The sequence below is a fragment of the Macrobrachium rosenbergii genome, chromosome 8 (assembly GCF_040412425.1).
Source record: "Macrobrachium rosenbergii isolate ZJJX-2024 chromosome 8, ASM4041242v1, whole genome shotgun sequence".
In the NCBI taxonomy this organism is placed as follows: Eukaryota; Metazoa; Arthropoda; class Malacostraca; order Decapoda; family Palaemonidae; genus Macrobrachium; species Macrobrachium rosenbergii.
Window position 1 is genome coordinate 44,091,802 of NC_089748.1, and position 24,859 is coordinate 44,116,660.

The 24,859-nt window shown below is 36.4% G+C and overlaps 1 protein-coding gene across 2 annotated transcripts; it reads left to right on the forward strand.

Annotated features, from left to right (window-relative positions):
- Positions 1–10,612: 10,612 nt before the first annotated feature.
- rswl (roswell) lies at positions 10,613–23,250 on the forward strand. Of its 2 annotated transcripts, none has more exons than XM_067107633.1 (8): positions 10,613–10,697; positions 14,272–14,430; positions 15,841–16,546; positions 17,969–18,085; positions 18,395–18,615; positions 19,423–19,502; positions 20,309–20,444; positions 22,792–23,250. In XM_067107633.1, the coding sequence occupies exons 2-8, from the start codon at positions 14,291–14,293 to the stop codon at positions 22,814–22,816; spliced, it is 1,425 nt and encodes a 474-aa protein (XP_066963734.1). In that variant the 5' UTR covers positions 10,613–10,697; positions 14,272–14,290; the 3' UTR covers positions 22,817–23,250. The 2 variants fall into 2 exon arrangements, with proteins under 2 accessions (XP_066963734.1, XP_066963733.1); XM_067107632.1 differs by having other exon boundaries at positions 10,680–10,794.
- The last annotated feature ends 1,609 nt before the right edge of the window (positions 23,251–24,859 follow it).

Here is a 24,859-nt window from a genome sequence, read left to right on the forward strand (position 1 = left end):
CTTTTTACCCAAAGTTACCTCGGTGTCTGTAGGTAAAGAAGAGGGCGAGTTCAGACTAGGTGGAAAATGTGTACGAGAAATGTTCGTCATGAGAGGAAAGTGGAATCCGTGTTGAGTATAGAACAATGAATGATAAGATAGATGATGGAAAAGTGGAAACTGGAACGGGTGGCTGACTGGTAGTATAGGTAACGGATAGTAATAGTTATGCAAATGGTCTGAAAGTGGGAATGAGTTTGATCGCTTCCAAATGTGTGGGTTGGTCACGTGAAGAGAAAGAAGGCTGAAATGTTAATGAAAAATATGCATAATTCAGAGGTCATGGGTAGGACTGGAAGCAGTAATTCCAGACTACCTTTAGAAATACTTATATATACCTTCGTATGCCGTTCTCATCCAGAAAATGGAATTTTCAAGCTTCTATGAATTTTTACCCGAATCGTTCAGGAGCTGGTCTGCCAACATTTACGAACTGAATTTCATTCGAATGCCACCTCTCTCTCTCTCTAATATTTCTAAAAGCTCAAACGTTACCCCCAGACAATTTATGATGGCCTCAGTGATCAAAGTTCCTAGTACAACCAAGCGGAAGAAGAGTCTGAAAGTTTGTTACACCCCAGCCCGACCTTAGTCTACGGGGACTGGGAAAAGCAGTCACTGGGTATATAAAAGAAGACAGGTTAGATTTTTGGAAATATATTGCTCCGTGTTTGTTTATTATATGTATGTATATATATATATATATATATATATATATATATATATATATATATATATATATATATATAAATAAATGCTTTTGCGCTACTGGAACATATTTTCTGAACGCTCACTGCATTCTTTTGTTTTTCCTTCGATGGTAGTCTTTATACAACAGTTCTGAAATCCGCTCGACTTTTCTTGTTTTCCAAGTTGTTTACCGTAATCATAATTATATTTATTTATCTATTTATCTATTTATTTCTCCTCTGTTAGACGGCTCAACCATTTAGGCGAACAGATATCCAAAAAAAAGTCTTAGTATTTCAATCAACGGCCGTTATTCAGAAACCCATTTACTCAGAAATCTTCCCTCAACATATACGAACGCGTTTATATATATATATATATATATATATATATATATATAGGTCTACCTCGGGTTTTTCTTCGTCTTCCACTGTTCGGACAGTACTTTGGCAACTGTTCCGTTTTAGCTCATTATGAATATAATGGAACATTAGTGAAAATTCTAACATGAAAAATTATCCATATGACAAAAAAAAAAAGTTTAAAATTGGATAACTCTTGAAACTGGAGACCTGATTGACACCATAAACTGGTCAATGGAGAATCTCATTATGGCGTGAGTTCGGATGACTTTCTAAATGGATTAATGCCTCTCTCTCTCTCTCTCTCTCTCTCTCTCTCTCTCTCTCTCTCTCTCTCTCTCTCTCTCTCTCTCTCTCTCTCTTTAGTACCTTATGCTTTGAAACCCAGCTATTATACCATAGATATTCAATCTTCTGTCTCATTAAATAATAATTTTATATAGTACTTCGACTCGATAAAGTGGATGGCAAAATGAAAATGTATGGTTTCTGATGTAGTTTTCAAATCTTTACTATTGTAAATTACATTCGATTCCGAGTTGTCTCGTACATATTCCATCCTCAATTTCAACTTTTTGATCTGGTAATGAATATGAAGCAAGTATTTGCTGATGGTGCTTATACCTTTTAATTGTCAAAATACATTATATTTTCAACGAAAAGCTGGATAAAAGAAAATTATTCTTGAAACACTACTAACTTTAATATCCTACTAATTCAGGTGTATGAGCACATGGAGATTATTCCATTACTAGGTTAATTTTTATAATTTTTTTATAAATCAATGTAAATGATCTTTTCCTGTTCATTCGTCAGCTTTAAAGCTAACTCAATAACTGGTCTGGTAGAGGCCAAGAACTTTTTTTTTTTGTGTACTTAATGTTCAAAATAATCAAGATAATCGCTAGTCGACACAGTCTAATTGCAGTGCCCAGTATCAGAAGACAACCTCCCAAATCCACCTATATATTTCAAGAAAAACTGGGACATTTAGAAGCCCAGTGTGTTAGTCTCAACATAACAGCGTTATGCCTTTCAGCATTACACAACAGACTCTACAGACTTATTGAAAAGACATTTCTTTGTTATGCATGGACAGTTTCTTAGACCTAATTGTTTATCTATCTAAAATAAGCTCAATTTCAAGAACACGCAACAGACTCCAGAAACCTAATGGCGAGACTTTTCTTTATTATGCATGGAATATTTCCTAGACCTAATTGTTTATCTGTCTAGGATATGCTCAGTTTCAGGGACACAATAAACTCCAGAAACTTAATGGTGAGACATTTCTTTACCAAGCATAGAAAGCTTCTTAGGCCCAATTGTTTATCTAGTTACTGGCGTCCGAAGGTATGCATTACTTTATAATCACGGCCCACTGTTTGTGACTAATCCACATCTAGGATAAATCGTCTAGGGAAATTCCCCTCTAATCTGACCCTGCTTTCATTTAGGTAATTAATGAGACTCGTCCCCTGATGATAACGAAGGGGTACTCTGCCGCTGATTAAAGTATCTGTGTCTGCTCTGAAGTTACATTTCAATTCCTTTCTTTGACCTTTGAAATGTTATTTTTCTGTTTTTTTCTTCCAGTTTAAATTATAAGTGAAAAATATTTTATCCTTGTTGTTCAAACACCTTCGCACACACACACACACACACACACACACACACACACACACACACACACACACACACACACACCTTTATTGTAATAATTACTCATTTACATTTCCACATACACAGACATGAGTCTGTGTGTGGGGGGGATGGGTAGGGGAGGCTGCTGTGTGGGTGGGTGGGTGTATATATTTGTGTGCATGTGTTTATCTCAATGCTTTAACCACCCGTCTCAGCTGCGCTACTTTTCTTGGTACAAGCAAATGAGGCAGTAAAGATTTGTAGTTAAACTTTACTGTTGTTGTTATCGAATGCTGCTGTTCTGACTAGCTTTCACCATAATTTAAAGAATCTCAGTTATTTTCCTGTCTTTCAGGAGGCTTCAGAGAGACACAAAGGAAAATAACTCCTTTCCCGAGAAATCCTAACAGAAGAAGAAGCCAAAGAAGAAATTAAAGAATGTGGAGATGGAGTGAAAGGAAATAAAAGAGAGACAGAAGCCAACCAAGTCAGTTTCTGGATGTGGGAGCCAACGGCTTTCCAAGATGATGACTGCGCTTACATAACTAACTTTTGACTCAATTTTCTCTTGTGATGACTGACAAGCGTACGTATGTAAGTACACACACATACATACATACATCTTCTCTTCTTTTAACGTGCTTTTTCCCATTTTTTTTTTTTTTTTTGTATGGGGTAAGCACGATGCCCTCTTTTGAAGGACTTTGATTTGGCTTTGGGGTAGACTGTAGTCTCGATCGGCTGCCCTGCCTGACATCGCTTGGACCCCGGTAGCGCATGTACTTATATCGTACCAAATCACCAACTCGCTTTCTCCCAGCAGTAAGGAGAGTTGAGCCGTTAGGTCGACAGTTCGAGACTTGTGAGGTGTCTGTTATGTTTTTAGAAGATGCTGGAGTGGCTTTGTTTGTGTGTATATTGGTCTGTAACACCCATTTGCTTTTAGCAAACCCATCTGTTGATTACATACATAATCCCGGGGTGTCTACACAGATAGTGAAGTGCCCGCCTCTCTGACCAGTCGGCTGTGGATTTGAACCCGCGCCACAGACCTTTATGAAGTCCGAAGCTGCTGTTCTACCGACCTGGCCATCGAGGCTCTACATACATACATACATACATACATACATACATATATATATGTGAAACTGATTCATCTTGTGGAAAATGGCCCTAGACAACAAAAACAAAAATAGAGCTTCTACCTAGTATACGGTTAATTTATAATGAAAACCGGTTTTGGAGTAAACGCTATCTCCATTCTTCAGCCTTGACAAAGAAATTACAAAAAGAAAATATAAAGAAAAAAAAAAACAGAAAATCACCAAAACATGTTTTGAACATCGTGACGTAAAAACAATAGATTGAATTTCCTTTATTATTAGAAAGGGATGTTTTTATGTACAAGTGCTGTTTTTTCTTTCGTACGTATGTGGTTTTTTTTTAATTCAAATTCGCCACTGGCACCTTGTTTTGGTTTCTTGACAAGGCTTCAGGATGAGGTTGCTAGTCCCATGCCCTTTTTCTTGACCCCAGTAGACGCCGGTACCAACGTACAGCTGGTAGGCCAACCCGCTGTATGTTGGTATGTATATATATATATATATATATATATATATATATATATATATATATATATATATATATATATCTCAGGTCTTAGACCTATTTACTTAGTAAGTGGCTCTACAAAGAGAGAGAGAGAGAGAGAGAGAGAGAGAGAGAGAGAGAGAGAGAGAGAGATGGCCTTGGCTCTGGGCCTACACTCATTAAGCCAGCCAGCTGTACGTTGGTACACACACACATATAGGCTACAAACCTCAGGCCTTAGGCCTATTTCTTAATAAGTGGCTCTACAGAGAGAGAGAGAGAGAGAGAGAGAGAGAGAGAGAGAGAGAGAGAGAGAGAGAGAGAGACGAGGCAGGGCTTTTAGTATCCCAATTCTCCCTCAATATCCTTCCCCGCAATTAGGAAATTAATCGCCTTCTTTTCTCGTCACAGGAAACAAAAGAGTGTTTGATCAAAAATATTAATCCTCCATCAGCTTTGCCTTACTTTTCCAATATCCTCAGTGTTTGTAATTGGCCTTTTATTAGTACTATAGCTCTTATTAGTTCCTTTGTTGTTGCTCTTATTACGTATTAGCTGACCACTTCTTTTGTTCTTACATTAGCAGAAAAAAAACGAAGGCTTTTACTTTCATTTCAGATGATAGAGTAAAAAACACAACTAAAAGAAAAATGGCTTTATTTTTGTAGTGGACAATCAGCTGCATTCATAGATTGACGATAAACTGTGTGAATAAAAGATCAGAAAACGCATTAAGACGAAAAATTAAGTATTTGAACTGTTACGATTGGGAAATAAAAGCTCCAATGAAATTAACGAGGACTGCGGAAACGTCCAAGTTATTGTTAAAATATAATAATGTATATTATTATTTATAATAAATTCTGTCAAAAAACGTCTATAATTTCAAACCCACTTCGGAAACATTTTAAATTATGTATTTCCCAAACGACGAAAATGGCTAGACTATAAAAGTAATTATTTCAAAACTACGACAGTGTTCGTTCGCCTTGCTTTCTTCGCGGCTTCGAACTATGGGAGGTAAAATCTCACACACAGAAACAAGATGAAGAAGAGGTTTGGTTGTAAACAAACCTCTTCGAGAACCTGGGATAGAATCTCCATCGGTAGAAATTAAACTACTAAATAAAGTAACGCTAAGGACGATTATTAAAATTTAATAACAAGGGAATCCAGCGCCAGTTTAAATAATATAATAACAGCATGAAAGAAAAAAGCTATAGAGTAAAACTGTTTCAAGTTAAATAGCTCTGTACCCAAAACGAACAGCGCAGTGTGGACGCAACTGTAGGCCAGCCAATGTGGCGCTTAAGAACCAGGAACCAGGAGAACCAGTGGTTCCTGTCCACTCAAGTTCCACCCTTCTGGATTAAATAATAGCATTATTTTCCCATGTAATAGTAATAACCACAATGCTCTCCTAACGTCTCGAATTCTTCACACTTTTTGGGTACGCTCGTTACTACAAAGCCTAATTAGGTCCAAATGCCAAAAAATTAAGTTATTCTGATGTCCGGCAGCGGGATTCAAACCCGCATCCCGAGTAATCTAAATAAAGTCACGTTGCCGACCTGATCTCGAGAGGGATAAGTCTATTGCAGTTCATACATACAGCACACATACCTTTCAAATTCAGATATATTTATCAGAGGTTTGTGATAGAGAAAAATCAATTGATTATGGTTTCCCATATTTATGAAAGGGGAACAATAACTGACTATGATTTTTATTTTTTTTTCGGACTCCGCGTTCATCAGGCCAAATGAATCAATTGGTGGACGTCAATTTTAATTCCCATTAAAGTTAACGAGAGTGTCTGATTCGATTTCGCGAAATTGACCAAGTTATTTAAGTTCATTAGAGCTGGAAAATGCGAAATTAACATCCGCCCAATTGTATTCAGGTTACGAGTAACATTTACAGTAATTCTGGCTTTTAATTAATATATATTTGCTCTTCATTCTAGTCATTTATTTGATGTATCTGCTCGTTTCAGTGTAATGGAAAAACTATTATTGATGTGATGGTTCGGTAGGCTTAGGAATCCCCTTTGCTTTCTCTGTTTCCATTGCCTACAGACTTCCTTCTTTTAAGGGGCAGGTTTACACTTCGCGCTCCAACCCGACTCCCCCAACCTGTGCAGACAAGAGCAATGAGAGAGAGAGAGAGAGAGAGAGAGAGAGAGAGAGAGAGAGAGAGAGAGAGAGAGAGAGAGAGCACTGCTTACAGGAACGACTGTTTTAATAAAACATCTATTTTTATCAGACTCTTCTTTTGTCTGGCATCCTTTAGAGAAGACAGCTGGCATCCGGTTAATGTTTATGAGGATCCTCTTCTCTTTTCTCGGCGTAGGACGGAAGGTACTATATTTATCAACCTTTCATTTCTCCTGGGCACGTTACGTCGCATGAAAAAGTGTCAGGCCTACTTCTTACTTTAGAAGGAAAAATGGCTTCGGAATGTTTGGTACGACACCTAACCACATGATATTTGAAAGCAAAGCGAAACTTGTGTGCAAGTAGGCCTAAAGAGGTAACTAGTATAAAAAACCATGATATTTGAAAGCAAAGTGAAACTTGCATCCATGTAGGCCTAATGAGGTAACTAAAAACCGCATGATATTTAAAAACAACGCGAAACTTGCATCCATGTAGGTCTAAAGAGGTAACTAAAAACCAAATGGTATTTAAAAACAAAGCGAAATTTGCATCAATGTAGGACTAAAGAGGTAACTAATATAATAACCACATGACATTTAAAAGCAAGGCGAAAGGTGTATGCATGTAGGCCTAAAGAGGTAATTAGTATAAAAACCCGTGATAATTGAAAGCAAAGTGAAACTTGCATGCACGTAGGCCTACAGAGGTAACTAATATAAAACCCATATGATATTTTAAAACAAAGTGAAACTTGTATGCATGTAGGCCTACAGAGGTAACTAATATATAAAAACCCATGATATTTAAAAGCAAAGCGAAACTTGTATACATGTAAGCCTACAGAGGTAACTAATATATACAAACCACGTGATATTTAAAAGCGAAGCGAAACCTGCGTCCATATAGGCCTAAAGAGGTAATTAATATAACAACCTTTATAAGAAAGAAATTGGAAAGAGTAGACTTACCATAAATTAGCAGAGAGAGAGAGAGAGAGAGAGAGAGCCCTTTTGCCTAACCTCGTACATCACCTTCTTATGAAACGTAATGCAAGTACTGGTCAAAGAATAACTTTCTCTTATAGGAAAATAAACTTTATATACACTGAAATTGGATGACAAGGATTTATTACCAAAGGATGCTAAGAATAATCATGCGTTATATAAAAGGTAGGCTGTTACCATGGCGACAACTCGACAATTCACAATAAACATACAGAATGAGCAGAGAGAGAGAGAGAGAGAGAGAGAGGGTGAGAGAGAAAAAGAAACAAAAATTGAGGTAAATTTAACATCTGACTAGCAATCAATATCTTAGTCTACGCATCCAGACGGCCATTCTTCTTAGTGAATTTATTATTATTATTATTATTATTATTATTATTATTATTATTATTATTATTATTATTATTATTATTATTATTATTATCATTATTAATAGGAAGACTCTTGTACATGTTTCATTAAAAATTAAGCTTCATCACCATGATACAATTTGCAGTGAAGATACTGCATTCTCCAGAAATTTTCTCCCTTCTATAACGGCAGTTTTAACGAATCTAACAGACGTTTCTCTACGGCATTCAACTTGCACATAGCCTTTTTTTTTTGCCTCTTATTATAACCTGGTTTTCATCATAAGTTTATCAAGGAGAAATAAAAGTCGTGAGATTGAGAAACTGCAGTGTAAACTCTACGCCTTACAAGGACGAGTGTCATGATGTTATTGCGTTAAAGTGTGCCTTTCTTTTTCTGGAGAAAGCAATTTGTGGCCAAGCCTTGAAAGAGAAGGGGAGAGTAATCCAAAAATGAGAAGGAAGACCCGAGTGGCGACCTCATACGTCCTTCAAAAGAAGAAGAAGAGGAAAGAGGAGGAGGAGGAGGAGGAGGAGGAGGAGGAGGAGGAGGAGGAGGAGGAGGAGGAGGAGGGATAGAAGGAGAGGGAGGAGGACGAAGAGGTGGAGCAGGAGGAGGAGCAGCAGGAGGAGAAGAAGAAAGGAAGAAGAAGAAGAGGGAGGGGGGGAGGAGACGGAGCAAGAGCAGGAGGAGAAGAAGAAGAAGAAGAAGAAGAAGAAGAAGAAGAAGAAGAAGAAGAAGAAGAAGAAGAAGAAGAAGGTGGTGGAGGAGGGGGAGGAGGAAGAGGAGGAGGAGGAAGAGAGGGAAATTGAAAAGATTACAGAGGATGAAGGGATGATTAGTTGAGGTTCATGAATGGAAGCATTAGAAATATATTGATGGATTAGGTACGACATAGGCAGTAATAATGATGACTGCTAGACAAAACATACTGAAACTAAAGTATGTTTAAAAGAAAAGATGAACACATGAGTCGTGAAGCAACAGAACAAATTTTTTAGTGCAAAAGCCTTCAGGGGGTGAATATAAAAAAAATAAGATGAAGGGACTGAAAACCACAGAGAAAGTAATGGAAGACAGAAACGTATATAAATATAGTAAAACATACTACAGTCAGGGTGGATTATAGCTAATGAGAATTAACTTTCGTTTCGTGCCAACGCTTTGCACCCATAGTATTTCCAAACATGGAAATACTATCTTTTTTATCACATTAAAATCCGACATACTATTTTACACTGGACAGCGATGTAAACAGTGTTTTTTTTTCTTCTTCTTAATAGTCAAGTAGCGTGCCTGCGGTCAGGAACTGTGGCCAGGCCATAGAGGAACCAGGAACCTGAGTCAGTGTGGTTGTACTTAAGAAAAGTACGCTATAACAGGCAAATCGACAACTCTCAAGAACTAGCAACTCGTATCTGAATTTCTCTGTGGCACTCACAAAAACAAAATTTCTTTCTCAAGGCGGCTATATAAAACATAAACCACATGCGCACCTGATATAAAAGAAACACTGTTCTATTCCAGTATCCTGTGCTACAACCTTTGATGACTGTCTAGAAACCTGGCATTATGACAGGAATTAGCACATTTTCATTACAGTACCGTACCATTACAAGATAAATTCAAGTAAAAACAAGCTACAAACTGTGTTACCGTTGTAGTTTGAGGCTTCTGAATTTCTATTTAATAAAAACAGTTTCAGCATAACCAACTTTAGTTTAGGTTATTAAACAGAATATTTTGAGCATCTCAGAAAACCAGTATGCCCCATCATAAACTAGTTTTGTGCAGACTGCGGTAATTGGTTTGATAATCGAGTTAGTGAAAATCAGAAACTTGCAGATGAAAATACAACGGAGCGCCTGCTCAACCATAAACCGTGAATATGTAGCTTTGCTGCTCACCCAGAAATTGACCAGAAAAAAACTAGACCTAATCTATCTGAAATTAAGCAGCTCAAAGAAAAACGGTTGAGAAAAAGAATAAACGGCTGGGACAAAAAAAAAAAAAAAAGGAGCATAGAGAGCATTGAGAAATCGCTGAGAGGTAATCCTTGAACATTTGGTGGAAATTCAAAAGGAATATAAAGGAAACCCACAGAAAAACGGAAAACCAATGTTAATGAGCAGATGTGGAATAAATACGCTGGAAACAAATAGCAGGAAAAGACTGAAAAGTGAAAACCACATATTTACAATGTGAAATGGAAAAAAGATGCTTAGAGCCATTTTTTCACTTTATAACCTACTACACAATAGTACCAGGAGTAAACTGGTTGCGTACTGTTGACGTACCAAGAAGATAAGAACGAATTATTTGCCAGTATTTTAATTTCACAAATTTTAGATGAAAAGTAATTGAAAATAAAAAAAAACAAAACCATTAATACACAGGTAAAATAGGAATATTAACCTTAAATACATACAACAGCTTCCCAGAGGATGCCGTGCAGTTGGAACTTCAGAAGTTCAAGGAAAAATGCAATGCATTAGTGCCCTAATACTATTCTTCTTGCATCTTAAGACATTTATATCTATTTATTAATAATTTTTCTTAATAAGTGGTATCTCTTCTTTCTGTATTTCCCTTTACTTCCTCGTACTTCTTCCTAATGAACACTATATTCTTTTCTTTGGAAGGTTGAATTTCAAGTCAGTGGCCGCTTTGGTGGGGTCATAGAGATAGGTTTCATCTACCGAATAATAATAATAATAATAATAATAATAATAATAATAATAATAATAATAATAATAATAATAATAATAATAATAATAATAATAATAATAATAGCCAAACTACAACGCGACAGGGAGCCGTTAGATAGGCAAATCTCTCGTAGTACTACTAACATTACCGTAAGCATTACTCTTCCATGAGTCCATCAGTAAAGCATAATATACAGTCTATGTCCCTCATATTATTGAAATAATAATAACTAACGTCTGTCAAGAGGTATTTTGGCTATTAATAGTTTTATTAATTTATTATATTTATAATATGGTATAATATGACGGCAATAGGCCTAGGCTCCTCGATGCGATGTTGTTGAACGCCCATTGGTTGTATAGGCGTATACCGCAAGTTCTGAGTAACGTGTTGCATTGCAACATTTATATTTTTAAATTTAATGGCTGGGTATTTTAGGTTTTTGCCTGGGGTTAAATAAAAAAGGGTTAAAAAAAGGTAAACGAGACTCACCGGTATAGGCATAGGCCTATTTACCGCCTTATTTTACGGTTTTAGTTTATGTTAATATGTTTTCTTTATATATTTATAATATTCACCGTCTTTTGTAGCCTAGGCTAGCCTATATATGTTATAAAGTTCAATCCGAAGGGGATTAAGTTGCATTAGGCTACTGATTATGATAGGCACTAGGCCTATTGTAACCAATGATAGGCCTAGGGCGCTGTCGTCGAGGGTAGAAGTTCGTTTCTGGTCCGAACTCCAGTTCCACGCGAGGGCTAAACCTAATATTGGTAGGTCTAAGTAGTAGCTCCGTGGCGGCGATTTCCTCCCAACCTGACTGTTTCTACGGGTTTTTGGGTTGCTAATTATGGATTTACCTTCAATTTTTGTCGCACGAATGTAATTAACCTGTAATTAACCCCTGACGTCCACCCAACGAGGGGTTTCCTTACGCGATCCTCACTAGACAGAGTACGGGTATATACGTCTGTTTGGAACGGTTCATATCCCGTGCAATAACTTGTTAACGTATGGGTACCACCCCCCCCCCGGGGCCAGTACTAAACACGGCGAAGGGACATTCCATTTGGCCAACAACAAGCGAATGCACCGCCAGTATCAGAAGCCATGACAGTATAGAAAAAACCAGTTTCCAAGGTAAAAGCAGGCACGGAGCTGATACTTAGAAATACCCTAGTGTTAAACACGACGAAACAGTGATTTATCAACGCTGTTTCGCCATGTTTAGTACCATCCCCTGGGGGTCAAATGTATTTCGTCGTGTTTAGTACTAGCCCCTGGGGGTCAAATGTATTTCGCCGTGTTTAGCACTAGCCCCTGGCGGGTCAAATGTATTTTGCCATGTTTCATACTAGGCCCTGGGGGGTCAAATGTATTTTGCCGTGTTTAGTACTACCCCCTGGGGGGTCAAATGTATTTCGTCGTGTTTCATACTAGCCCCTGGGGGATCAAATGTCCCTTCAAATGGTCCCTAAGTGCATTTTGCAAAATTGAAACTTAGAAAAAATCCTCAATTATTTATATATATTTTATTTTTGTGATAAATATTAGTTTGCAGGAACCATATATATAGAATATTTTCAATTTTTTATGAAGTGTCGAAAGATATAATAAAAAATCGAGTAGGGGTGTTCGGACTGGAAACGAACACTATCCTCATCGAGTCCTACGGACCTTCTAGGGCTAGGCTGTAGGCCTTGGCTAACCCAACCTGACCCTAAAGTGTTGAGCTCCCACTAGGCTAGTGTTTCTTTGGAATGAAAGCAGAGTGAATGTAGGCCTAGTAGGCATTTCAGAAGGAGTATGACCTAACTAGATATTCCTTTTCCTAACCTAACCTTGGACAGTGTGTCCTAAGCTGGATGGGCGGGCTATGCCCTCCCTCCCCTTTAACCCCCTCCCAAATAATTCTTGACCTCTTAGCCTACTCTGCATTTTACCTGTTTTTTTTTTTTTTATTGTTAAAATTGGGTGAAGTTGATGTAGACCTTGGTTGTAATTTGGTTTGGAAATGACTTTTGAAATTCATGGGAGATTATTATAGCCTAGGTTGGCCTAGGCTATCAGAAAAACTTTACTTCAGACTCAGGTTTTATGCCTAGCATAACTAGTATGCACAAATGACAAAACATTCATTAAATAGGCTAATGTGTAACATCAGAAAGAATCTTGTCTCTTAGAAGCGACATGACCCTAGGCTAATATTGCTCACGTGCGTAAGTGATGTAAACGAATGTAGCATATAAATGAACAGAGTTAGCCTAGCCCTGAACTAAAACCTGAGAGGAATTCGTTGTCGAACTTCTCAGTTCCGGAAGTCCTTTATTCCTCACACCATTGGACTGTGGAACAGCTACCCAGAGGATGTCGTGCAGTTGGAACTTCAGAAGATCAATCGACAATGCCCCTAATACTATTCCTCATGCATTTTTATCTATTTATTAATTTATTTTTTCTTTTTTAATAAATATTTTCCTTTACTTCCTCTTGCTTCTTCCTGCTGAATACCACATTCTTTGGAAGCTTAAATTTCAAGTCAAGGGCCCCTGTGGGCTTGTTCCATATGAATAGGTTTCATCTACTGAATAATAATAAGTAATAATATTACTGTACAAAAATTATTTCAACTTGAGACTTGTACATTTGTGGTAAACCTGTTACAGGAAGAGTGCAGTTGCCTAAAATGGTAACAGAAGTAACCTACAGTAGGCTGAGGTGACAAAGTGACAAGTATGTAGGCTAATCCTAGGTACTATATTTTTATTGGACTGCTTACCCTGGCAGCAGACCTCACACACTGGTGATTTCTCAGCCATTACGAGATAAAAGTAGACAAAAGCTGCATGGATATTTCAAGATTTTTAGTAGCAATGCTGGCATGTTCGAGGTGTTCAAATTCCTTGGTTGGGGTTTTGGAAATTTAGGACAGCGTATGTAATACATTGTAACTTAGAATGGGTTAGGCTTTGATAGGATTCATAGGCTAGTTTACAATTCAAGATAAATGAGGTAGTTTTAATGCTTAAATAGGCAGTACCAAAGGCAGTAGATTTTTTGTCATTGAACTGTTTTACATTACATCAGCTAATTGCCTGAGTTTTGTTATGCACAGTTTTTATTTTTGAGCTTGCAAACACAAAGAGGAGTGCTTTCTTGAATTTCGTCCTATAGCGCTTCCACTGCGGAGACTAACTAGAACACTTCTTGCAAAATGTGGCCAACAATAAAAAACCAAACAAATACCTAGATTAGCTTCAACTTACATAGGCAGTGTAGAGTACAGTAAGATGTCTGCACAGGGTAGAGTCCAAACAAAAAGTGAGTGGGCCAAGTGGCAGGTGAGTAAGCATTACCCCTCCAATCACCAACATAACACCAATTAACAACCTTGTTACCAAGTGTCAACAATTGTTTACTCTGAGGAAGACTCCTACACAAAATGCTCTGGTTTTTATAACTTGGAAAAATACAAGTTACATAAATGTAATATGTTTGATTCACCTTTGAAGTACCTTTGTTTAAACAAATTAAACTAGTTTGTAGTTCATGAGGTTTTCTTTTGTAGGTTACGAGCTCCCAGACAGGTAGCTAGGGTACTTTGCTATTTTAAGTTTGGATTTTCCAATATAAAGTTCACTATAATGGGAGGCTTATTTTATTTTGTGCATGCAAGGTGAAGTCTCAACAGTCTTAAAAATTCTGTATATATTTTTTTGCCAGGTGAAGCAAATTTATCAGGATGATGGGCCTGACAAATCATCGCAGAGTCATAGGGAGGGCAGTTGTTTCAGTGCTGTGCAGCAGCCCTTATTCGTATCGTATGCCGTCCTGTGCAGCACGCTTATACTCTTCAGCTTCTTTACAATATTCCTGTGTATGGTAAGTTTAAGCATTTACTATTTTTAATTGTAAATTCAGAGTACAGTATTGTGTAATTGATAAATACTCTGTGTAAAGAGGTATGCTTGTACATGTATATACTGTCTAATATTGTAATTTGTTTTCAGTAAATTTGTAAAATGACAGACCATTGCCATACAGAGCATGTTATCTGTATTGGATTTCATTGTTTCTAAATATTTGAAGGACTCAGCCTCTTTATTCTTTCTCCAACTATTGTAATGTTATTTCATTTCTTTGTGTAAACTCTTTCCTCATTACTTTGGTTTTCTTAGATTTGCTCTCTAGATAAATTAATCATTCTGTTCAAGAAGTTTTGTAAATAAGTCTGTCAAGTTTCTTGTTACTCCAGTCTAAACCTTCCCTTCCACATACAGCCGTATTCTTTCTTGATAAAATCTGTGAAAGTGGCAAACAGCAGAAGTGACAACATTTCCTTGACAAGACTGTTAACATGAATTTTGGAACTGCTTTGTTTATGGGTACTTCCAAATAACTTTACATATTTAGCAGTAAGAAATTTTGTAACATTGGCCTTTACATGCTGTCAGATGCCTTTTTGTAACCAGTAAATGCCATCGAAAGGGGTTTTTTAAGTATCTTACGTTGCTGCACAATATTTCTTAACACAAATATTTGACCTCTGCAATTCTTGCTGTTTCCAAAACCATATTGTTCTGCTAAGTATTTTATCAATGTCTTTCTGTAGCTGATTGAGACTGAGTGTCCTAAATATTTTCATCACAACCAGTGTAAGTGCAGTGCCTCTATCGTTACTTCATTCAGTTAGGTCACCTTTCTTTGGTGTTTTTGCGATGACTTCCAGTACCTAACCATTAGGCTTCGTTTCCTCATTCCTACTTAGTATAGAAGGTATCATTTTCCTATAAGTCAACAGCTTCAAAAATGACAATATGTAAATTTATGCAGACCCAAGAATTAATTTGAAATGTCATTTGCCCTTTAGATGATATTGCCTTGCATACGTGAATGCGGTATGAGAGCGGTGTTCGTGGTGTTAGTCATAGTGAGAATGCCAGCTACTAGAGGATCTTATGGTCATTTATTTAGAAGTTTTGGTTTGTAAAAAAGAAAAGAATGCTTTGCATGATATGAAACTCTGAAATATATTAATTTTTTCTTTCGTTTTAGCATCTTGACGTTTACCCATTAATAAAATTGGAAGAAGCTTAGTGAACTATTTCTTACAAAAGGAATTTGTAAATGATGTTGGACTGTATGTCAGAGGTGCTGCTTATTTTATTCCAAATTTATAATTCAGTTGTAGATTGCTTTTCATTTTCGAGTTTAAGCAGCTGTATGATTGAAGTCTCTTAGTGCACTTGTTTCATGTACAATAAACTGATTTGATTTTCATTTGTCTTTCAGGAGATCACATAGACACCCTTCTTTTCACAAGCATTATATTCAGTCAATAAAACAGTTACCTTTACTACACCAAGGTTTGCATGTACAGTGCTATTGTACGAAAGCAAAGCAGATTGAGTGTGAACCAGTAAGAGTACCTTCAGCAGACATTACGAATAGCAATGAAATGTCAATCAGTGAACGTAAGGAGGCTTACACGAATGCTTCCAAACCTGTGTGTGATGTTGAACATGCAACTGAAGCTGAAGATGAATCCATAGATCGAAGAGCCTTGATAGAATTAGAAGTGGAGCTTTTACGCCAAGATGCAGGCCAAGTCCCAGACACACTCACACCGGCACAGTGGGAAGAGCTCCTTGAAAAGCCATCTCGATCGTCTCGACAAAAGTATTTGAGGTTTTTATTTTTGAACCAAAAGAAAAGAGAAAATGAGAAGCAGAAGAAGGAATTGAAAAAATTAGAAAGAGAAAAAGAAAGAGAATCTGCCCCTAGATCAGGCAACCGTTACATATCAGAAGATGGACATATACAGTATGGGTTGTGGTGCAATACTATGTTTCTCCGAATTCTCGATGCCTCAATGAATCACTACCACAATGGCCGAGTTATGTCGGCCATGATGTTTGGTCAGCCGCTCGTTATTGATCTAGGCTTTGATGATCACATGAGTACGAAGGAACGGCAGAACTGCGCAAATCAGCTTGTGGTTAGTATCTAAAACTCAGTTCAGTTTCATGTACATGATATATGGATTTTTATTCTAACAGATTTATATTACTCTTACTGTAATACACATTCGTACCGTTAAGGTTATCAGCAGTAGGTTGTAGCAGGTTTGCTATGACTAAGAAATTTACAGACTTTGTTTTTGTTAGTTTCAGATGTGTATTCCATATTTTTTATCTAAACATACAGTAACTTTTTTTAATTAGTATTTTCATGTTTTTACCACAATTTATGGGGTATGTTTAAAAAACTATCTTCTCCATTTTTTATTTATTAATAAGTAAAAAACAAGAGTAAAATATGACTCAAAGCAAATAAAACATTGGGCAGGGTAAATAAGATTTGGAAATCAAATAGATTTAAATTGCTTGGGAAAGGAAGATTATATATGAGTCTAATGCAGTCGGTATTGCTTTATGGTATGACACTGAAACTACAGTTTTATCGAAAAGATTTTTTTTTGAGAAAAAAATTAGGAAGATATGTAAGTCAAATAGGAAGGCTAGATTAAGAAATGATACCGTAAGGAAATTTACAGAAGCAGATGAGAAAATAATGAAAGAGAGCTGGAGATGGCTTGGACATGTCCATGTTCTTTAGACAGTCCCTGGGAAAATAGAACATGTAGTTTCAGCTTGGCTGTTGTAGGCAACAGAAGAGGTGGCGGACTAGACCTGCTAGAATGAGAACTGTGAAAAGGGAGGTTGGAGATGAGTGCAGATACGAGTATATGCAAGTAGAACACAGGAAAGTATTGAGTGGCAGAATTTCACACAGGCTCTATCACGTGGAATTGGGGCAATCATGATGTGAGATCCAGCAAGGCCAAGAAGTCTCCTTTCGCAGGTGACCTGCCATCCACGTTGGTTTCACCTGAGGCTGCTGTTCCACGTGAGGGCAGTCAGAGCATATCTGCTGTAGACTTGGGAAGTTAGGATTTTTTACATCAGCAATATGTAGACCATAAATATGTGAACAACTCCATTTTTAGTGTTGGAATAGATTTGTCCAGTCAAGCTAAGACACTGTTAAGTAATCCTAATGTAAGTTTTCAGAAAAACAGAAAAACAAAGCAGTTACTTGTAAATGTACAAAAAGTCTGGGTTTTATTGGTAAGATTACATCAGAATTTTAATTTTTTAAATTTTTTCTAAGGAAAATTAAGTACTTCATCTGGATCAAAGCCAGATAAAATGGATACTTTTCATTGAGTAAAATTAATTCAGTAATTATAGAGATGTGGAACAGTTGATATATAAAGTTTGCCAGTCTAAATTACTCAGAGAACAACTTCAACTTGAATGTAACTAATACATTACTTGATAGTGGAGCTGGACAATTTGAAATACCATAATGATAACTGGACATTTTTTTTATCTTAATAAGAATAAAAATTTTCCAGGGCTCATTTGCTGCCAACCGAACTCATGCTGATCCATTTTACCTACATTTTTGCAATGCTGAGAAAAATGCTGACACTGTGAAGAGGCTACATCGTTACATTCCGACAATGTATGATGTAAGTACGTTTGTTTGTCAAGTCAGTGGCTTTGTCGTTTGTGATTGCATTGTTTGTGGAAATTTAGAAAGACTTGAGTGTTGCATGTCATCTTAATAAACTATTTTGTATCATTCTTTACCAGTCCCGTGGAAAGTTTGCATGCCAGTACAGTAATATGTTTAATTAGGCTGTTGTAAAGGAATGGGCTTGTGTAAAGAATTTTATTTTTGTGATATGAAATACAAAAATTTTAGAATGATTCTAATCAGTGAATTGTGTGTTACTTTATTCTTCATCCTGACTTTGTGTTCTGCTTTTATTCAACAGCTTGACTTCCCCCTGACTGTCACTCCAGAAAGCTATCTCAGTTGCTTTCCCAAAGAAAAACTTGTTTACCTCAGTCCTCACTGCAAGGAAGAATTAACAGAGTATGATCACGATGCTGTGTATATCATAGGGGGAATAGTAGACCTCGCAGATTCTGAACCACTTAGCATGGCCAAGGCTAGGAAAGAAGGAATTCGGATGCAGAAATTTCCTTTAGAAAGGTACAGTAATGTAATTATGTAGTTTGTTAGTTAATGGGTTGCATATTTGAAACCAAAAAAGCCCCATGTTGCTCAGAGTTACAGTTGCAGTGAGACAAAGTTATGTACAAAATTTTATCATCCTTAACTAAAATGATTCAGTAATATACCTAAAGACAATGTTGCATATATGTGCTTTGTCATTTGTATAATATACATGTAACAACTCCATATGCAGAGTGGAATTGTGATTGTTGACAGAGAAATGAGCAGTATATATATACATATAGCAGTTGTTAGTTATGTACGTTCAGAGTGAATGGCTGTTGGACTGGACACATTGGCTAGATTGTTCTTGATGTCATGACCGTCTTAGACAACTACAGTAACTGAATTCTTCCTTGGCCTGAGTTATGACCACTGAATGACCAATATTGTAGTACAATTAAATAATTTTTATACCCTTGAGCTTGGGAGTCATTGGCAACTGGTGACAGCAACGGTATAGTTATACTGGCAACATTGACTGTATTTGCTGCATGTGGTAATTCTAATGGGACGTGCTCTTGTGAGTTTTTCCCTTCATTGAGTTTCAAGACAGGACTTAGTTGGTAGTATTAGATGGAGGTCAAAATTCTCAGTCTTAAGTGTTCTACCAATAACCACTGCTCAGTTAGGCAAGTTTAGTTTGTGAGGAGTTGAATGCTGTGCACTGATTGGCTGAATGATTGTATTTGTGTTACTGTAGTGTAGTTGTTGTAATTTTTTCATTATTGTTCTCCTTTTTCGTACTTCAGAATTTACAGTAATATGTTTCATACATTGCAGGTATCTTAACTGGGGTCTTGGTGGTAAAAGTCTAACAATCAATCAGACCTTGAACATAATGCTTGATTTGAAACATACAGGTGAGAAATGCATGTCAGAATTAAGTCAATGTGGTCTGTAGTGAATATTTTTCTCTTGGCACTCTAAGGTAAAAGAAATTGATTCATACACTTTACAAACCTTTTCTTTCAGACATGCTACATTTCCTAATAAAGTGTGATGTTCACTGAGAATAGGTTACAGTAAACTATAATGAACAAAAAAGAATTCGGTACTGACCACTAGCGTATTGAGTCTTTCCAGTAATCTCTGCTTTCCTGATGCATATATTGTTTGTTTTCATGCTGTATGAGATCCAGAAATGTGTAGAGTAACCTCTTTGTTTTACATGTTAGTCCCTTAGTTAAGCTACCTGAACATAAAGTCTGCCTATGTTCTTGTTTCTTTGGAATGAAGACTAACGGACAATTTTTGCCATTACTGCCCATGCTGTACTTTTATACCATGCTCCAGAAGTCTTATTCCTCTACTTTTCACACTAGTTAATCACCTTTTCCATTGTGCTGTATTCTCGATTACTCCTTTTCCCACACTTCTGTCCTATTTCTTCTGTTGTCATGTTTTAATATCTTATACTGTGGTCAGCACATCTGTGATTGATTTTCTAGGTGCTGCCTATATTATTGTATAATTTTGTACAATTTACTTGTAGATTTATTGTTAACAAACTATCTTTTTAATGGAGTGCCAAAACTAAACCCTAAAATCCTCAGGTTTTGTTACTTCTGTAATTCTTAGAAGTAATTGGTCCTTTTGTGTGTTTAATTAAAATGCTGTATTTTAGAAATAGTTGCTTTATTTGCATTTAATGGATTATGAATTACAGGTGACTGGAAGTATGCGTTGAGACACATACCAAAGAGAAAACTGAAGAAATATGAAGACAGTCAAGAGGAACTTAAAAATTATATTAGAAAACAACTAAAAAAGAAGCCAAGAACTACTGCAAGATCAAATTATCAGTAAGTAATCTTTGTGTTTATGTAATTCTAATTCCATGTGACAGGAACAATATTGTAGTACTGTACCACTGTTAATTATACTTAAGGAGGTAGGATTACACAAAATAATGACTTAGAACATTGTGAGTTCCATGCAGAACAGATAAATAAGAGATGATCAAAGAAAAGTGGTGGAAAAATTGTATGTAGCTTTCACTATATGGTAAGAAATGAGTCTCCCTATAGTCTGTCATTATTGAGAGCTGACGTTAAATATTTGGTGCATATTACTGAAGGTAATTGGGATTAGTGTAAAGCTGAATCGTTGCTGAAATTTTTATGTATCTATGCGTTTGCTTTTTCCGTATGGGACGCCCAGTTATTGATTATACAAGATAGTATACCGGAATGACACATGGTAGGTTGTGACACCAGAAAAACCCCAATACAGTGCTTAATTAATTCATTATGGTATTGTAGTACAGTATTTGTAAATTATAGTTGTATTTTCTTTAAACTACTATAATACTTCAGCTAATCAGAAGTAAAAGCTTCATGAAAACCCATCAGTCATGATTACCTGTAATATTTAGTGTCAAATTCATCTCTTATTTATCTGATTCTTCTGTCTTGAAGGCGGAAGAATCAGAATAGCTAGAAGTGACTTCACACATGTGTTCCTCCCAAGCTAGTCACAGATTTGTTCATTCTTTTGTGTGTCTTGAACTGTTTTAACGTTGCAAGAATTCTTGCCAGTTTTCTTGGGCAGTTTGAGGAACCTGGCTGGCTCTTTTCCATCTTTTCTCATTCTTATTAATTGTCCACAGTTTCTGGATCTCATTGTCCAATCAAACTCTTCTCTTCACACTTTTCATACTTTTCTCATGGAAAGTGTTAATAATCACCTGTTACAGGTTGTGTTTTGCAGTTTTCCTGTAAGTATTCAGCCTTATTAAATCACACTTGATTTTCTATTTTTGTTTTCTTTTAGCATTGGTGCTAAATTCAGTGATTTCTTTATATTGTTGTTATTTTGATGATGCTATTAATAGTCATTTGCTTTGGAGGTACAATATATTGTATTTTAATTACCTTTAGAATTTTGTTTACTGTGTTATATTTTGCCCTTTCTAGATCTCAGTCATGTGTTGTTTTGTTGGGTTATAGTAGGTATTGCATTTTTGTGTAGGATAAGAGCATATTCTTATCTCCACTGAAGACGGTTCTTCTTGATTCTGCATCTTCAGGACAAATCAATTCCAGTCAGCTGTCACTCATACAGATGACTGGAATTCAATAGCATTGTCATTTGCAGCTGAGCTCTTGAAGATGACACAAAATTCAGGCAGTCGGGACTGTTCTGCAGCACCCTTTGCCATCCCTTCCTTTGAATCTCTGCAGAGAAAAGGAGGATGTTCTTTTCCTTGTTAGAGCAGTTTTCTCTCATCTGTTGAGGACCAGAGAATCTCTGAGAGATTCTTTTTGACTTTTTCCTCGTTGAGTATTCGAGAAAGTAGATTACTAGACACAAACTCGTACTGGCTCAGACAAGGTATTCTTAGGACCTTCTTTGTATCTTTATATAATCTAATGTCAGTACAGTTTTAAATGCAGGTACCTGGAGATGCCAGTCAACTCTTTACCAATTTTTTTTACCTACGTCCAGTCAACTTTTGCCAGTTTTTATCTAAAAGATATCATTAATAAATGGATAGACATTTATTCTTTAGGACCAGGAGTGGCAGCAGGGTAGATAGTTGCCCGTATGAGAAGCATTATCCTATTTCCCATCCTGCATTTTTCATATATCATCTTTAGAGATTTGGACTTCATGTGTTACCATCAGGTACATCTCACACATTTGGTTGTAGTCCCCAGCTCATCAGAGCCTAGGGTTGAGTACTTATTTTGCAGTTCATAATCAGCGGCATATTAATAGTGATTCTGGTTATACAGTATATATGATTGGTTTTTGGTAAAACATATAATTTTTATGAAAAAAATGGGTTTTTAATTTTTTTTGAAGCTGTCCCTTTTCTCAGCCTTGCTGATCTTATGCAGCATCCATCCAGACCATGCAGAAGGTAGGCCAGGTGATTGTTGCGTACCTGTGGATCCAGGTGGCCCTTGCTTAGAAGTGCCAATGTCCTCCTGCTGTCTGTCAGACGAAAACTACAGTGTATAGGATATTCAAGGACCATGAATGTAGACTATATAAATGATGAATTTGTATGAAAAGATCAGCTTTGTTTTAGAAAACAGTGGGCGTTTGTTGCCAGCTTTTTTATATTTCCAGTATAACTATTATAAATGTTCAGTTGCTGGAAAAGTTAGTGCTCTATGACTAAAGTTTTTTTTAATTTTTCAGGGTCAAGAGATTTTATGAGGATTAGAAGGTGTCAGAATGTAAGCATCACTGAAGTATGGAGGGTTCATGTCGAATTTTAAGATTTTCACTGAAGAATATGATGATCATAAATATTTATTTTACCTAGCTCCTGTGTAAGGATTTTCGATGTCGAGTAAGAAAATTAAAGCTTAGTTTCAAAATATATTTCATATTTATACGTACCTGTAAGTATTTAGAAAAAATGTGCATAAAAGTTATGGTAAAGTTAATTAAAATGAAATGCATAAAAACTGGAAGAAATTTTGAAATTACTGTTAGCTGTCAAGTGACTTCTTTACTGGAACACTTCGAAGACATGACATACATTCTTTGTCAGTTTACTCAAAAAAAGTGTTGTTATTACAGTTAAGCATTACTAAAAAAAATTTATCAGATAAATTTTTGTACAAAGTGTAATTAAAGCGAGTGATTTCCTTTCTAAGTTTTTTATTTTTCTTATTAAGGGAGTGAAAGACATGCAGGAATCTTCTTTGCTCTTTTCAGTTCGTCAAGAGAGAAATGATGTTAGTCTAAGTCTTTGGTCATCCAGAGTCACAAGAAAGCCTTGTGAGGACTGCCACTCTTTAATGTTGATGCTCCTTGGCTGCAGTTCCCTTGCATAAATCGGGTACTATTTTCCTGTCCAAAGTAGTTTATTGGAATGTATAACTTCCATTTATCATTGTAGCAAATATTATGTTGGTTGGTATTGTAGAGAAAGGTAGGGAGTAATAATTAGAATTGAATGTATTGTGGAAAATATTACAAGTACGTAGTTATATTTCCGGTAGTGTTGGGGAGAGGCCTTATAATTTCTTTGAAAATAACACTTTTATTTGATAAATGGCTAAACAGGATTGCAGCCTTAATGGATCATGAATAAGGGGGTGAGTTAACTGGCACCTTGCTTTGTCTTTCCTTTCTCCCACTGAAAATTTGTATGTATTTAAAACATATAATTTTGGAAGAGATGAGAGACAAAATTGCAAAATAATTATCCCTTTAGATTTTGTTAGAATCAAACATCTAGTTGTGTTTCTATGATTATGCGTCATCTGCAATTGAGCGTGAACATTTTAGAGTGGAAATTCCTAATGACTTATTCATAGGTAGAGTCAGCCATTGTTTACACAAGCCCACATTTGTGGTCTTCACATTTACAAAGCACTCCTTCCCAGTCCAAAGATGATCCTCTTTTGGCTTGACAAATGCACTACCCATGCTCGCCCATGGGTCCTGGTTTTCAGGCTTGGGAGCCTCACTTCCTGTGGGCCAAGCCTCTTGGAAACAGACTGTAATCCTAGACTTAGTCAACTTCATTTTATAAGCATTTCCCTTTAATCATCCAAACAGTTATTCCTGTATTATCATCTCTCTGTTCTGCTTGCATATTTAATGAAACAGTGATTCATTGGAATTACCAGGTTGTATTGAATAACTTCCAGTAGTAGAGAATATTGTCCTCAGTTTATGAGAAATTGTGACTGTTAAAATACTCTTGACCTGAGCAAGGTTGACAGGATCATGCAGTGCCCGGTCACCCTGGGGGAACTAAGAGATGCTCTTTCAAGCTCTGACTCATTTACCTCAGGCAAGGAATCAGTTTTAAGGATATTAAAACACCTTCCTAAAAGTGATATGGAATTGTTATTAAAGATCAGCAATAAAACCTTGTAAATACTGTAGTGGTACACCGTTGGAATATAGCTAGTTATATGTATTGAGAAACCAGATAATGGTGTTATTCAGTCTACAGGTTGAAAACCAATTGCTCTTACTAAATATGTATGCTGGCTCATGGAGAATATGATTAATATCTTATAGATAAGACAGTGAGTGAGCAGATATTGCAGCACCCATGACTCCCTGATGAATCTTATCAAACAAATCTAGTAGAGTTTGCCAAGCATTGTCAAACCATTGTAGTCCTCTTTGATTTTAAGAAGCATACAACGCTACTTTTGCCTTTATTAAACTTAATAACAAAACTATTATCAAAAAGATGCTTTACAGTAAAATGACAAAGAATCCCACATTATTATTCTAA